Source organism: Mauremys reevesii, linkage group 2, assembly GCF_016161935.1.
Source record: "Mauremys reevesii isolate NIE-2019 linkage group 2, ASM1616193v1, whole genome shotgun sequence".
Taxonomy (NCBI): Eukaryota; Metazoa; Chordata; order Testudines; family Geoemydidae; genus Mauremys; species Mauremys reevesii.
In genome coordinates, this window is record NC_052624.1 from 285282025 (window position 1) to 285298045 (window position 16021).

Below are 16021 nucleotides of genomic sequence, written 5' to 3' on the forward strand. Positions count from 1 at the left end.
ACGGGCACTCAGAGGGATGGCACCGTTCACGCACCCCCAGCCCTGCACAGGCACTCAGAGGGATGGCACCGTTCACACCCACCCCCCGGGCCCTGCGCGGGCACTCGGAGGGATGGCACCGTTCACACCCGTCCCCTGGGCCCTGCGCGGGCACTCGGAGGGATGGCACCGTTCACACCCGTCCCCTGGGCCCTGCGCGGGCACTCAGAGGGATGGCACCGTTCACACACCCCCAGCCCTGCACGGGCACTCGGAGGGATGGCACCGTTCACACACCCCCGGCCCTGCGCGGGCACTCAGAGGGATGGCACCGTTCACACCCGTCCCCTGGGCCCTGCGCGGGCACTCGGAGGGATGGCACCGTTCACACCCATCCCCTGGGCCCTGCACGGGCACTCAGAGGGATGGCACCGTTCACACCCCCTGGGCCCTGTGCGGGCACTCAGAGGCGAGGCACCATTCATACCTGCCCCCCAGGCCCTGCACGGGCACTCAGAGGGATGGCACCGTTCACGCACCCCCAGCCCTGCACAGGCACTCAGAGGGATGGCACCGTTCACACCCACCCCCCGGGCCCTGCGCGGGCACTCGGAGGGATGGCACCGTTCACACCCAACCCCCAGGCCCTGCGCGGGCACTCGGAGGGATGGCACCGTTCACACCCAACCCCCAGGCCCTGCGCGGGCACTCAGAGGCGAGGCACCGTTCACACCCACCCCCCGGGCCCTGTCCGGGACTCAGAGGGGTGGCACCGTTCACACCCACCCCCTGCAGCTGAAATAGCCTCCCCCCCCGCCAGGCTCGCTCAGACTAGCAAGGAGGGGTGGGTTGTGGAAGAGGGCCCCAGGGCAGCCCCCCAAACCCAGATTTCAGGGACACTCCTCCCCCGCCCCAGGGATTGCCCCTCCTGGCCCGCAGCACGGCTCGCCCAGCGCCCTCGCTCCCTGGGACTTGGCTCAGGTCCTGCGGCCCTGCCCCACAAACTGCCCCGGGTGCCCTGCCCCCACGCTGCTGGGGACAGGCCCCTCTGGGCAGGGCTGGCCTGGGGCTCCCTGGCAGGCCCATCGCTTGCTCAGCCCCTGGCCCGAGGGGGCCCAGCCGTGGCCCCAAGCTCCCCCCACAGGCCCTCTGGCCCACGCCGAGCCCACGCGGCTGCCCACAAGCCGCCCTGCCCTGCTGGAGTGGGGAGAGGGGGAGGGGCTGGGGCTGGGAGGAGGCCACCGGCTAGCTTGTGCCGGGGGATCCGTGACTTCTCGTGCCAGGGCCCAGTCCCGCAGGGCTCGGCCTGCCTCGGCCCCGGCCGGGCTCCTGCCCGTCTGCACCATGGACAATAAAACGCTGTGTCTCCCCGGCTCTCTGTGCCTGGCGGTGGGCGAGGGTGCGGCTGGGACGGGCCCGGGGCAGGGGGGACACTAGGAAATAAGCAGGCCTGGCAGTGGGGCTGGGACGTGCCCAGGCACCTGGGCCAATGGGGCCCAGAAGTGGCTGAAGGTTCCCGCCCCCTCTGGCAGCTGCTCAGAGGCCGTGCCAGGGGCTGGCAGGTCCCAGGGTCAGTCCTGGGGAAGGGGCACGGCCTAGGCACTGAGTTTTCTTCTCCCCCAGGGGGTGCTGCACCCCTGCTCTGTCCCAAGGCCCCGCCCCCGCTCTGCCTCTTCCTGCCCCCACTCTGCCCACCGCTCCCTGCTCTCCGCCCTCCCTCAAGCACCGCCCGAGCCGTCCGAACAGCTGTGGCTGCTGGGTGCAGAACACCTCTTTTTTTCCATGGGGGCTGCAGCCTCGGAGGCACATATGGGGCACAGCCCCAGCCCCCAGCACCGCAGGCCCTGGGCCAGGCGCCACGTGGGCCAGAGTCTCAGGAAATCTCCCAGGTCAGGGAGAGGCTGGTCTCCGGCGGGACAGCTTGGAGCCCTCAGGAGCCAGACAGCCCTGGCAGCCAACGAGCCATGGCCCCGAGCACGCACAGTCCCTCTGGGTGCCCCAGGGCAGCTGGGAAACCAAGGCCCCCTCCATGGACGTAGTTTGATGTCTATCTGGGGGGTCAAGGGGCTTAATATGTAGAGGTCTGATGTCCGGATTCACTGAATGTTAGTGGTAGTTAAATTACAATGGACTTGAAATCACACAGACAGCTCACAGTCCTTATTTAATCACTTTTTATTTTAACTTAATTATTTGCCAGCCACCACTTAGAAATCAACATTAACATAAAACCAAATTCTTGACTAAAGAGAACCGAGCACTCTTGTGTGATTACGAATCACCGTCTCCCTGGTGTGAGAGTTACATAAGCATTGTCTTACTACAGAACCACTGCCTTTAGCTTCATGTAGAAGCAATCGGCTTTCCCCTGTTGTCACCGAGTGTGAGGGGAGTCAAGGCCCTGCACCCCCGGCTTCCTGCGATTCACCAGGACTCTCAGCCAGCCAGTAAAGCAGGTTTATTTAGACGACAGGAACACAGTCCAACACAGGTCTTGCAGGCACAGATAACCGGATCCCCCTGTTAGGTCCATCTTGGGGCCCCAGGAGCCCCACAGCCCCCATCGGGGATCAGAGCCCTGTCTGTCCTTCCCTTCCTTCCCCAGCCAGCTCCAGTCTGCCCAGCCCCCTCCGGCCCCTCCTCTCTGCTCAGCCCCTTTCCCGGGCCAGGAGGTCACCTGACCCCTTTGTCTCCAACACCTTCAGCCGGCACCTTTGCAGAAGAGGGGCCCAGACCATCAGTTGCTAGGAGACAGAGTGTCAGGCATTCAGATGCACTGGCCTTTTGCTTTGCTAGATACTTAAAAACTGCCTAGGGGACACTGAGGCACCAACCCAGCATTCACAGACCCCAGTAAGACCAGTCCCACTTCATCACACCTCTCCCCCCTTCAAGACCGAACTGAGCGGGGTCACTCCAGCCAGTGACCTGGGGAAGTTCGAACCCACCTACATTGCCACAGAGGCCCCAGGGTCCCCCCAAGTTCTGGGGGAAGAGTTACCCCAGGCCATTCCAGTTTCCTGCCCCCCTTTAGGTCGGGGGGACTCGAGGGCACTCGCAGTTTGCATGTGGGAAGGCTTATGCAGTCCATGCCCTTTCGTCACCCCAGTACCCCTGGGGTTCAAGCTGGGCTGGGGGCTTCTCCCCGCATTCCAGTCTGGGGGGCTGGGATTCAGGCTCTCTTGGTTCAGAGCCCCCCGTTTGACCCTGGCCCCCCTCTGGAAAGGCTCCTCTGTGCTGAGCAAGGGTCCTACAGCCATTTTCCCCTTGTCCCGGGCCTTCCCCACCCTCTGGCAGGGGTCACAGGAGCGGCAGCGCTGCCGGACATGGGTAAAGACCCCAGGCCAGTAATAGTTCTGTAGCAGCCGCTGCTGGGTACGCCAGGCTCCCGGGTGCCCTGAGGGGGGAATGTCATGGGCCCGGCCCAGCAGCTGGCGGCAATACTCCTGGGGTACCACCAGCTGCCTCCTGATCCCCCCTGACTCCATTTTCCCTGGGTGAGCCCATTCTCGGTACAGGAGCCCCTTCTCCCACAGGAACCTTTTCCGGCCACCTCTCCCCATGGTCTGTACCCCACCGAGGTTGGCCAGGTCCCTTATCTTCTGCAAGGAGGGGTCTTCCCGCACCGCGGCCTGGTACTCAGCAGCTGGGACAGGGATGGGGGCCTCTCTCTCTCACCGGCTGGGTCTGAGGCCGCAGCCTCCTTGAGCTGTGTTTGGGTGTTCCCTCCCCACCAGGTTAGGGTTCTGCACCCCGTTGTCAGGGTGCAGAGCCCTGCGCCGACTCTGACTATGGGTCACGACCAGGGCACCCTGGGTGTTACTTGGCCAGTCCTTGAGGTCCCCCCCCATTAACACCTCCGTGGGCAAATGGGGGTGCACCTCCACGTCCTCGGGGCCCTCCTTGTCCCCCCACTTTAGGTGTACCCTCGCCATGGGCACCTTGAATGGGGTCCCGATCACACCCCTCAGGGTCAGGTAGGTGTTGGGCACCATCCGATCTGGGGCCACCACCTCGGGCCGGGCCAGCGTCACCTCTGTGCCCGTATCCCAGTACCCAGTGACCTTCCTCCCATCTACCTCCAGGGGAACAAGGCACTCGCTCCGGAGGGGCAGCCCCGTGCCCACCCTGTAAACCCAAAACTCGGGGCCTAGAGCATCCAGCCCCTCAGAGGAGCTGACCTGGGGCTCCCCTCCCTCCTTTGCAGGTGGTGCGCGTCCAGCCCCCCTTTCCTGCAAACGCTGCCCCTCATCCGACTGGGTCTCTACCAAGTTAACCCGGTGGGGGGGTCGGTCTGCTCAGTTTGTCTGTGAGCCTGGGGCACTGGGCCCGTATGTGGCCCCTCTGGCCACACTGATAGCAGCTCATGTCCCGTTGGTCCCCTCGAACCGGTCGGTTGTCCCTGGCGCTGGCCGTTCCCTTTGGGCGGGGGGTCTCCCTATTGCCCCTTTGGGAGGTCCCAGGGTGACTCTCTCTCTGCGTCGCGACGGGCCTGTTCCTTTGGGGCTCCTCCCTGCCACCCCCCGACCGGCTCTTCACAAAGTCATCAGCCAGCCGCCCCGCATGTCGCGGGTTCTCTGGCTTTTGGTCCCTTAACCACAGCCTCAGGTCGGATGGGCACCGCTCATACAGCTGCTCCAGTACCAGCAGTTTAATCACGTCCCCCGGCGCCTGGGCCCCAGCTGCCCACTTGCTGGCGTACCCCTCCATGCGGACGGCCAGTTGCAGATAGGAGACCTCAGGGGTTTTATCCTGACTCCGGAACCTCTCCCGGTACATCTCAGGGGTCAGCCCAAACTCGCGCAGCAGGGCCTGCTTGAATGGGTCGTAGTTCCCTTTCTCCTCCTCTCCCAGCTGGCCGTACAATGCCACGGCTTTGGGGTCCAGTAAGGGAGTGAGAACCCGGAGCCTGTCCGCAGGATCCACCTGGTGCAGCTCGCAGGCCGTCTCAAAGGCAGCTAGGAAGTCATCCATGTCCTCCCCCTCCTTACGCTGGGCCAGGATGGACTTATCAAAGCTCCGCACAGTCCTGGGCCCCCCCTCACTCACCGCCGCCCGGGGCCTGCTGTCCCCCAGCCTCGCCAGGGCCAGCTCATGGTGACGCTGTCGCTCTTTCTCCTCCAGTTCCCGCTCCCTCTGTCGCGCCTCATGCTCCCTCTGTTTCTCCTCATGCTCCCTCTGTCTCTCCTTCTCCTCCCGGTCATGTTCTCTCTGTTTCTCACGGTCCTTCAGCTCTCTCAGTTTTAGCTCTCTCCCACTCCAGCTGCATGCGCTCCACAGATGAGCGTCGCCGGGACGATCCCCTGCTGGGGGGTGAGCTTCGCGGGGAGGATCCCCTGCTGGCCGGGGGGGTCACGGTGCCCTCGGTTGCTGCTGGGCTCCTCCTCCCCCTCCCCCTAGGAAGGGGGGGTGTCTCGGGAAGCCCTCAGAGGCCGGCTGACCACTCCCAGCTGGGACAGACATTGGTGCCTGCGCTGCATCTGCCAGGCTGCTTCCCTCAGAGACAGGGATCTCCCTCCTCCAGCTGGGCAATCAGCTGGGCCTTGGTGAGCTTCCCACTGTGCAGCCCTCTCTGCTGGCACAGCTCCACCAGGTCACACTTGCGCTGCTTGGCATACATCTTCCTGCTGGCCGCTCGCAGGCCGGGGTGCTCGCCGCTCCCCACGGGTTCCAGGGGGACCCCTAGTGTGCCAGTCCTTGAGGTCACCCCCTCTCTGCCAGGGTCGAGCTGCAGCCTCCTCCGCCCCTGGGATCGCTCGCTGCGATCCCCCGGGGGACCCTGTTACTGCAAAGTCCTTCTCTCTGGTCCCACTCTCCCAGGGGTTAATCACCCCTTTGTTTTACTGCTCCCCAGTCACTTACTGCAGGAAGCGCCGTCCATGGGGTGCAGTAGATCCCACAGCTAACACCAGTTGTCACGGAGTGTGGGGGAGTCAGGGTCCTGCACCCCTGGGCTCCCTGCGATTCACCAGGACTCTCAGCCAGCCAGTAAAGCAGAAGGTTTAATTAGATGACAGGAACACAGTCCAACACAGGTCTTGCAGGCACAGATAACAGGATCCCCCCTGTTAGGTCCATCTTGGGGCCCCAGGAGCCCCACAGCCCCCATTGGGGAATCAGAGCCCTGTCTGTCCTTCCCTTCCTTCCCCAGCCAGCTCCAGTCTGCCCAACCCCCTCCAGCCCCTCCTCTCTGCTCAGCCCCTTTCCCGGGCCAGGAGGTCACCTGATCCCTTTGTCTCCAACACCTTCAGCCGACACCTTTGCAGAAGAGAGGCCCAGGCCATCAGTTGCTAGGAGACAGAGTGTCAGGCATTCAAGCGCACCGGCCTTTTGCTTTGCTAGATGCTTAAAAACTGCCTAGGGGACACTGAGGCACCAACACAGCATTCACAGTCCCCAGTAAGAACAGTCCCACTTCGTCACACCTGGGTTAGCTTTTCTTGGTTTTCGAGTAAAATAATTTGATGGGCCTAAATTAAAACAGAGCAATATTTTACTCAAGTTCACACATGTAAAGGTCACAGTCACGTCTCTGTAGGTGCTTTGCATCATCCTCTAGAATTTAATTGAAAACATTATCCTGCCATAGGTTTGCAGAGGAATTTGTCAAGGTGCCGGATCTAATTCCCATGGAAGTCAATAGGAGTCTTTGGCAATGTCTACACTACACACTGCTGCAGTATAACGACATCACTTGGGGGTGTGAAAAATCCACCCCCGTGCTACATAGTTATACCGACCCGAGGGCCCCCCACCCCACAGGCAGCGCTGTCGGTGGGAGAGCTTCTCTCTCCCACTGACTTAAAGCATCTTCTCCAGACCGCTACAGCAGGGCACCTACATCTGTGAAACTGACCAGAATGGGCGTGAATTTGGTAGAGCCCTACCAGGGTGTGTCTAAAGACACCTCTTGATTCCATCCCTATTGATTCTGTACAACTGCCCCATTTGGGTGTCCAGCGAACCTGGGTCCGCTTGTGAGCGGCTTATTGGGTGATTCTGGGTGTGGGGTGAGGAGGTTCTGGGGGGGATGTGGATGCACAGGGGCTCGTTGGGGGATTCCGGGTGTGGGGTGAGGGGGTTCGGGGGGGGATGTGGATGCACAGGGGCTCGGTGGGTGATTCCGGGTGTGGGGTGAGGGGGGTCTGGGGGGATGTGGATGCACTGGGGCTCGTTGGGGGAGTCCGGGTGTGGGGTGCGGGGGTTCTGGGGGGGATGTGGATGCACAGGGGCTCGTTGGGGGATTCCGGGTGTGGGGTGAGGGGGTTCTGGGGGGGATGTGGATGCACCGGGGCTCGTTGGGGGATTCCGGGTGTGGGGTGAGGGGGTTCTGGGGGGGGATGTGGATGCACCGGGGCTCGTTGGGGGACGGACTCTGCCGGGGCCCCGCTGCCGGCGGTTGGGGCGCCGGGGGGGGTGTCCGGGTGCTGGGGGCGCTTAGCAGGTGGGGTCCAGCCCCCGTGCGACCTCTGCCCCCCGGCCCCGCCCCGCGCCCAACCCCTGGTCCCGCCCCGCGCCCAGCCCCCAGCTCCTTCGCAGCGCGCGGCCGGCGCTCGTGGAGCCGGGCAGGGAACCCAGGCGTCCTAGCGCTGGGTACCCGGGTTCGAACCCCGGCAGAGGCGCGGCGCAGGCGCAGTCCGCCTCCTCCGGGGGGCGTGGCTGGCTGGCCGGCCCCGGCTCTGTGGTCCCGGGTAGCCCCGCCCCCTCGCGGCGCTCTAGCTCTGACGTCGCTGCTCTCTATGGTGCCCTCAGCCCGGCGGCGGGACCCGGCGCTTCCGGCGGCTGCATGAGGCGAGGGGGGGTCCGGGCAGGTGAGGGACCCGGGGAGCGGTGGGGGTCCCGGTGGGGGTCTCGGGGGAGCTCCCTACGGGGGGGGCCTGGGGCGAGGGAGGGGTCTGTGGGGAGCCGGAGGGGGCTCGGGGGTGCCCTGGGGTGGTGGTAGGTGGAGGAGGGGCTATGGATGTGTGGGGTCCCTGGGGATGGGGTGGGGAGCCAGGGGCTCAGGGGTGCCCTGGGGTGGTGGTAGGTGGGGAGGGGCTATGGATGTGTGGGGTGCTCCTGGGGAGGGGGTGGGGAGCCAGGGGTGGGAGGTTCAGGGGGTGCCCTGGGGTGGGGGTAGATGGGGGAGGGGCTATGGAGGTGGGGGGGGGTCCCTGGGGGAGGGGAGGGGGGAGCCGGGGCCTCGGCCTCCCTTGCTCTGTTGTTCACAGCCAGAGCCGCTGGGATGTGCTGTGACTCTGGGGGGAGGGCGGGTTGCCGGCGAGTATTGCCCCGGGGAAGGCGTGTGGGGCTGGGCCCTGCAGCCAGGGGTTAACAGCCCCCCTCGTTCTGCCCCAGCATCAGGCTCTGATTGGGGCCAGGTGATTCCTTGGCTAAGGTGGTGGGGAGGTTTTCACTCGAATCTCGCTTGAGGACGTTGGCCGCGTAATGTCTTCAGCCCAAGAGCCTGTGACTCCCCCAGAGGAGCAGGGTGAAGATGTTCCCTGGGGGAAACGTTTCCCTCGTGGCTGGCAGGAGGCTCAGGCTGCCAAGGATCTGGTGTGCCCAGGGGAGAAGGGTTGGTCTCTGGGATGTCGCCCTTTTGCAGCGCTAGGCTCTCTCAGCATCTTGCAGGGCCAGGGACAGCAGTGGGCTCCCTGGGCGCCCTAGGCTTATCGGTGGGTCTCACAGCCGATTTGTCTTTCTCTTTCCTTTGTGTCCCTGGGCAGGTTGGTGGCCTTGACATTCCCCAAGGATGTATGCAGTGTACAGACAAGCCCACCCCCCAACGGGGGTGGAGTTCTCCATGTACTGCAACTTCTTCTCCAACGCGGAGCGCAACCTGGTAGTGGCAGGAACATCTCAGCTCTACGTGTACAGGCTCAACCATGACTCAGAGGTACCTTATCCTCTCGCCAAACCATCCAGCAATCCCACCCAGCCCTCTGTGTCTTTCTGTGCTGCAGCTGTTTCTACAGGTCCTATCTATGTGCATCTACGGGTTGCCTGTGATACCAGGGACAGGACTCAGTGACTCAGGAGGTCCCTTACAGTCCTGTGTTCCTAACTCAAATCCAATTGGTGTTTTAATCAAATTAAAGCATTATATTTTTAGACCCCTGGGACCTCAGAGCTAATTCTTCTCTGAGAGGAGGTGCAAAACCATAAAAGCTTTGGACACCTTCCAGGAAATTTCATTCATAAATCACAAAGGAAAGAGGAAATCTGGAACTGTGTTTTTGTAAATTATTATTATTGTTTATTACTTGTATTTCCGTAGTGCCTAGGAGCCTTAGTTGTGGACCAGGACCCCCCTGCACCAGGGGCTGTACAAACAACAAAAATGCAGCCCCTATCTCAGTAAGCTTCCTATCTAAGTGTAAGGCAAGATACAACAGGCAGGCGGGAGAGTGCAAGGAAGCACTGAGACAGTATTGCTGAGCATGGTAGGCTGTGGTCTCAGCCCACCAGCAGCCTAACTGTTAAGATTTGTGTAGGCCTCACAGCAAAGGAGACCTTTGAGGAGGGTTTTGAAGGAGGGGGCTGAGGCAGCGTTGTGGATGTTTACAGCGAGCGCCTCCCAAGCATGAGGGGCAGCAGGGCAGAGAGCACAAAAGAGCTTGTTTGAAAATGACTCCTGAGGGAATTCTGCACCAAAAACATTAAAATTCTGTGCATGATATTTTAAAATTCTGCATATTTTATTTGTCAGTAAATGTGGAGGCTCCAGCCTGGCAGTGGGGAGCACAGGCTGCTGGCTGCACTGAGGTGGGAAATTCCCCTGCAGCCCCCCCCCTCCCCCCCCCGACACAGATATGGCAATGGGGCTGCACCTGACCCTGTTATAGTGCAAGGGCCAGGCCTGCCCCAGAAGCACCCTGGGGCCCTGCCCCTCCTACTCCGGAGGCCATTCAGTGCCAAAAATATACAAATTCTGCACACAACATTTTAAAATTCTGTAAATTATATTTATCAAATAAATGTGGAGGCTCCAGGAGAGCACTGGGGAGCACAGGCCACTGGCTGCACAGTGGTGGGAGATCACTGTGCAGTTCCCCCTGGGACATGGACTCAGCAGTGAGGCTGCACCCAACCCTGACACAGCGCAAGGACCAGGCCTGCCCCAGAAACACCCCAGGGACGTGCCCCTCTGGGCCAAGTGCACCAGGTGCGGGCAGGCAGGCTCAGCAAGGCAGGACCCTAGTGTGGGGGCATCCAGGTGTGGGTTGAGACGGTTCTGTGTGGGGCAATTTGGGTGCGGATAGCTCAGTGGGGGAGGCAGGTGTGGGGGGATCTGGATGCACAGGGGCTTGGTGGTGGGGTGGGGTTCCTGGGTGCAATGGTAATGGGACTCTGCAGCGGGGGTGGGGGCTGGGTGTGGGAGGAATAGAGCTTGGTGGGGGGCTATGGGGGGCTCAGTGGAGGGTCCAGATGCAGCTGATTGGGGCTCAGTGGGGCAGGGATCCAGGTGTGGGGGGCTTGTCAGGATGGTCCAGGTGCAGGGGGAGTGGGGCTCATCGGGTGAGGAGAGGTCTGAGTGTGGGGGTCTGAAGCTCGGCGGGAGGGTCTGGGTATGAGGGGGTCTGGATGCACAGCGGATGTGGGAGCAGCTCCCTGCACATGTATCCCACCCTTGCAGCTGAGGAGCGATGGGTGCAGGAAGTGGGGTTGGGGGAGTTTTCAGAGCTTCCTTCAGCCAGGGGAGAAATTGGAGGGTGGGTCTGATCCAGCCCCGGATGCCGTGCAGGGGAAGAGGAAGTCCCGTCCTCTCCAGCCCAGCTGAGACTAGCAGCTAAGCCCGGCACAGGGTAGCAGCCACCAGCTGGGTCTTCCCCAGTCCTGCCTCACAGTGATTTACCTCTCTGCTGGTTGCCCAAAACATACTGCTGGGGAGGGGAGGGTCACGTGACCACTCTTGTGGCTTCTCTTTGCTTCCCTGTCAGAAAGTCATTTTTCTGCAGGGAAGCAAAGAAATCTGTGGGGGACATAAATTCTGCGCATGTGCAGTGGTGCAGAATTCCCCCAGGAGCACCCTCCACACCAGGTGCACCAAGAGAGCAAACGAGGGACAGTCTCATACGCACGTCCAGCCCTGGCCCCCGATCCAGGTGTGGGGCACGCAGGCTCAGCCCAGCAGGTTCCAAGTGTAAAGAGACTTTGTGTGGGGCAATCTGGGTGCGGGTGGCTTGGTCGGGGGTCCAGGTGTGTGGGAGATTTGGATGCACAGGGTCTCCTCGGGGAGTTCCAGGTGAAGGGGGAATAGGACTCTGCATGGGGATCCAGGTGAAGGTGGGTGGAGGTCTGGGTCTGGGTGTGGGGGCTTGTTGGAGTGGAGTTTTGAGTGTGGGGGACTCAGTGGGGGATGGTCTGGGTGCAGGAATGGGGAGTCACATGCAGAGGGGAGGGGCTTGGCACAGGTCTGGCTGTAGAAGGGGTGGTGCTTGGAGAGGTGTGGTGGGGGTACAGGGAGTGGGGCTCAGTGGGGGGTACTCTGGGTGCAGGGGGACTCCAGATGCAGGGGCTGAGGCTCAGTGGGGTGGAGCTTGGTGGGGGGGGGCGTTCTAGATGTGGGCGGGGTGAGGCTCGGCAGGGGTTCTGGGTATGGGGGTTCTGGATACACAGGGGTTGGACAAACGGGGGAGCAGCTCCCTGTACAATGAACCCTCCCCTGCGGCTGAGGAGCAATGTGGGCAGGAAGTGGGCGGGGAGGTGCAGAGCTTCCTGCAGCTGGGGGAGGTTTCTGGGGGTGGATTGGCCCGGCTGCTCTTTGCAGGGGAAGAGAGAGTCCCGTCCTTTCCAACCCAGCTGGGACTAGCAGGTGAGCCCAGTGCAGGGTATCCCAGCCCCACAGTGATTCCCTCTCTGCTGGCTGCTCTGGGCACCCAAAACAACACACCCAGGCTGCTGGGGAGGAGCGTGTGGCCACTCTTGTGGTTTCGCCATCAGAAAGGCATTTTTCTGCAGGGAAGCGAAGAAATCTGTGGGGGACATGAATTCTGCGCACGCGCAGTGGTGCAAAATTCCCCCCAACAGTGAGCGAGAGATCTGGCCCGTTCAAAGTGACAGGCTAGGATATGAGTGGAGCAAGGCCAGCGAGAAGGAGGTTGTGGTAATCAAGATACAAGCTGATGAGAGCCCGCACAAGTGTTTTAGCTGCGTGGATGGATAGGGAAGGGCGGATCTTAGAGAGAGAATCTGTGGGACATAGACAGAGACTAGATGGAGAACCTAGAGAGGCGCTTGTGTTTGGCTTAGCTCGGTTAGCCTGGGTTACTAGAGTACTTAGCACTTATATCACTTCTTATTTTCAAAGGGGTTTCAAGGGGGTGGGGGAGGGGTAGCTCAGTGGTTTGAGCATTGGCCTGCTAAACCCAGGGCTGTGAGTTCAATCCTTGAGGGGGCCATTTGGGGATTGGTCCTGCTTTGAGCAGGGGGTTGGACTAGAGACCTCCTGAGATCCCATCCAACCCTGAGATTCTATGTGCCTGGGGGCTGGGGCTTGTGGGTCAGGCTTGAGAGGCATAGGCAGAGCCTGGGGGTGGGAGGGAAGCCCGGGAATAACAGGGGCATCTGCAGGCCAAGATTGAGGGGCAGCGGCAGAGCTGGGGCGGGGGAGCTTCTACCTTCCTTGCCTGCAATGGAGCTGCCCCTCGGAGAAGGACCAGACCCCCTTGGCCTCATGAGCACTTATGTCATTCTGGCATTGAAGTGAGAGATGCCTTGGCCATTGCCCCAGAGGAGGGCAGCAGCTGCCTCGGCTGGACCCAGGCTGTCTGAGTGCAGCCACTGATGCAGCTCTTTCTCTTCCTTCCAGCCGTCCACTAAAGGAGACAGGAACACAGGTACGTGGGACGGGGCCAGTCTGGGCTCTGCTGCAGCTCCTGGGGTCGCCCCGGGGTGGGATTGGGTGGGAGGGAGGGATGGAACCCAGGACAGCCTCCGTTTCGAGCTGGTGGAAGTAGAATCCAAGCCGCTCTTGGTGGGAGTCTGGAAGGTCTTTGGGTCACAGCTGCTGTGGAAATGCTGGTGCCTCCAGGGTTTTCTCTGGCACTGACTCAGTAGCAGCGCCCCCTTCCACGCACCAGGGGCTGGCACTTGCCCTCCCCTGTGTGAGCTGCAGCTGGACTCTGAGAGCTGGGAAATCTCCATGGGCAGCATCTCCTTGGGGCCTTCTTTCCGAAACCTCCTGTCAGCCACTTACACGCTGGCTGTCACCGACTCACAGGTCGTGCCCACTCGTGGCCCCGTGTGGGGGGCCCCTTTCAGTGTGACAGCCCTTCTCGGGGGGCCACTCTCTCTCGGGGTCAGGCCCCTCCACCTCCGGAGCCGCACCTGTCTGAGCCTCAGCACGTCTGTCTCTGCCGTGGGCCCCGCCAGGGAGTCCCCTTGCTCTGGACCCCCCAGGCCTCCTCACCCCCGAAGGGGTCGATGCCCCCTGCTCTCTAGCCCGGAGTGACTCTCAGCCAGCGCAAAACAGGAGGGTTTATTGAGAGTTGAACCCAGCACAGGAAACTCTCCGGGCCTCAGGCCTGGCCTCCCTCAGCCCAGCACATCCCAGTCCCCCTGCAGCCAGGTGGGCTCTGCCTGCTCCCCCTCTCCAGCCCAGAGCCCCCCTGCTTCCCAGCTGGGCCTCCGATATCCCAGCCCCAGGCCCCTTCTGTCCATTGTCTTCTCTCCAGGGAAACAGGGTTGTAAACAGGCAGGCCTGGGTCTCCTCTCAGCCCCCCTCTGGCTGGAACCGGCTGGTCAGGTCACCAGGGTCCTCTCCCCGCAGCCCATGTCCTCCCACTGGCCAGAACCGGCTGTGACTCCTGAGCTGGTGACAGAACCGGCTGTGACTCCTGAGCTGGGCCTCCGGGTCACCAGGTCACCAGTCGCTGGGGTCTCCGTCCTCCAGGCCATCGGCCGGGGTCCCGAGTTCCCTCTCCAGTCCTGTGCACCAACAAACTCCCTCTCCCCTCCCCTCGTTAAACCAGTAACACCCGGGAACACTGAGTCCCCCTCCCTCTACTTGCAACCCACTGGGAAACACAGAAAACCCAAGAAAACTCCCCACTTCGTCACACTGGTGTCGGTCACTATTTCCCTGCCCGCTAACCTCCAGGCCTTTGGACGGGAGTCCCCAGGAATAAGAGCTGCGAGTCTTGCAATTCTGCAGCTCCTGGCTCTCTGCCCTGGGCCTGTCTCTTGGTGCTGAGAGAGGCCGATGGAGTGACCAGCGGCTGGCAAGGAGAGAGGAAGTGTGAAATCTGGCTGACTTGGCTAACGTGTGTGTGTGGGGGGGTGAGGGGAGTGATCCCCGGGGAGGGAGAGAAGTTCCGTGGGGGGGACATGGAGTAATTCCCAGCACTGCAGCAGTCGTGGCCCAGCGAGGTGGTCGCACTGGGGCTGGAAGAAGGCTCATGGGTGGATTGAGAGGGGGCAGTGTGGCGTGACTATCTGGGGGTGCGTCGTGCCGGTGAGATGTGTGAGGCCACTGACTCCTCTCCGCAGGGCCGGGGTGGAAGTGGGTCAGGTGGAGCCCAGGGGCAGGGCCCAGCCCCAGAGCCTCGGCCTCTCACTCACTCACGCTCTGTCTTGCTAGCCCATGCAGAGGGCAAAGGCCACAAGGAGAAGTTGGAGCTGGTGGCCTCGTTCTCCTTCTTCGGCAATGTCATGTCCATGGCCAGCGTGCAGCTGGCGGGAGCCAAGAGGGACGCTCTGCTGCTCAGCTTCAAGGATGCCAAGGTAACTTCCGGGGCGGTGAGTGGAGGGGGAGGCAGGCTCCTACAATGGATCAGCAGCTACATGCACCCCCCCAGCCCAGCGGTGGGAGGGGTTAGATCCAGCCCCAGTTCAGAGGCCTGGGACTGGAGTAGCTGGGGGCTGCAGGTCTGGAGTGAGGGGCAGTGGTGGGTCAGGCCTGGGATGAGGGGCAGAGGCGTGGGGAGCTTCAGGAGGCTGCTGGGTAGTGTCTCGGGTGCTGGTCTTTAGTCCCTCCATACCTAGGCAGTGCCCCACGGGGTGCTGTGCCTTGGGGGTGGGGGGCATCTTTCAGCCAGAGCATGACACCAAGGGGCTGGCTGAACTCAGCGGGCCCTGTCCTGTGCTGTGTGCAGGATAGCCGTGCACTCCTCCCAGGAGGTGGCTGCATTTCCGGGCTGGGCGAAGTGCTCCCTGCAGGCCTTTGAAGTCCGTGGAGATGCCGGATACGTGGATGGTGCCTACCTGAACTGAGGGGCGCTATCTCTTTACCCACTTTCTCCTCCTCCTCCGTAGCTCTCGGTGGTGGAATACGACCCTGGCACCCATGACCTGAAGACCCTCTCCCTCCATTACTTTGAGGAGCCTGAGCTAAAGGTCGGTCCTTGCGTGCTGGCCGTGGGGGTCAGCACCTTCCTGTTCCCGCTGCAGCACGGAGGCAGCTTTGGGGGCTGTTCTGGTGGCAACCACTAGCCCTGCCCACTCAGTGCTGTGAGCTCTGTGCTCCTTCCTGTCCCGACAGCCCTGCCCGAGGGATGGGTGTGACAAATGGCCGGGAAAGGGCCCAGTCCAGGTGTTTGGGCAGGTGGCCGAGCCGCGGGGCCGGCTGTTCTCCTTAGCCCCCTCGTAGCCGAAGGCTGCTGCGTGTCAGGCTCGGTGCTGGGGTGTCTGAAAGGAGGAGGCTGAGCTGTGCTGAGGCTATTGGGGCGAGCGCTCTGGGCCTAACCTCACAGGAGACGTGGGAGATGGCCCAGCTCCAGGAGGAGGGGCAGGTCCCCTCTCCCAGCACGGCTCTGCCACCATGGCCGCCGATGATCCAGTCTGAGTCTGAGCCACACTGTGTCCTGAGACCCTCTGCCATGCGTCTGAATGGAGCCAGCCTGCGTTCCCCAGGCTGAGACCACTGCTTGGGCTTCCCCGAGCTGGAGGGGGAGTGACCCCCACGTGCCCTGTCCAGCCCCGGCTCTCCGCCCTCGGAGGAGCGAGATCCAGGAGCTCAGTGCCCCGGGTGCCAGCGAGCGCCAGGGCAGGCCTGTGCTGTCTGGCTGGGTTGCCTGAAGGAGACCTGCCATTCAGGGTGGCTGTGCGGGCGGGTGAAGCT

General features: G+C 62.3%; 1 protein-coding gene across 3 annotated transcripts in view; it reads left to right on the forward strand.

Annotated features, from left to right (window-relative positions):
* Positions 1–7676: 7676 nt before the first annotated feature.
* Positions 7677–16021, forward strand: part of CPSF1 (cleavage and polyadenylation specific factor 1) — a 35884-nt gene continuing 27539 nt past the window's right edge. Inside the window, exons 1-5 of one of the 3 annotated variants that reach the window (XM_039525495.1) lie at positions 7677–7790; positions 8688–8857; positions 12773–12800; positions 14543–14685; positions 15217–15297. In XM_039525495.1, coding sequence (XP_039381429.1) covers positions 8714–8857; positions 12773–12800; positions 14543–14685; positions 15217–15297 — 396 coding nt within the window. In that variant the 5' untranslated portion in view covers positions 7677–7790; positions 8688–8713. Of the gene's footprint in view, positions 7791–8254; positions 8537–8687; positions 8858–12772; positions 12801–14542; positions 14686–15216; positions 15298–16021 lie in introns of those variants that run through there. The other 2 variants (XM_039525496.1, XM_039525497.1) reach the window with 2 other exon arrangements.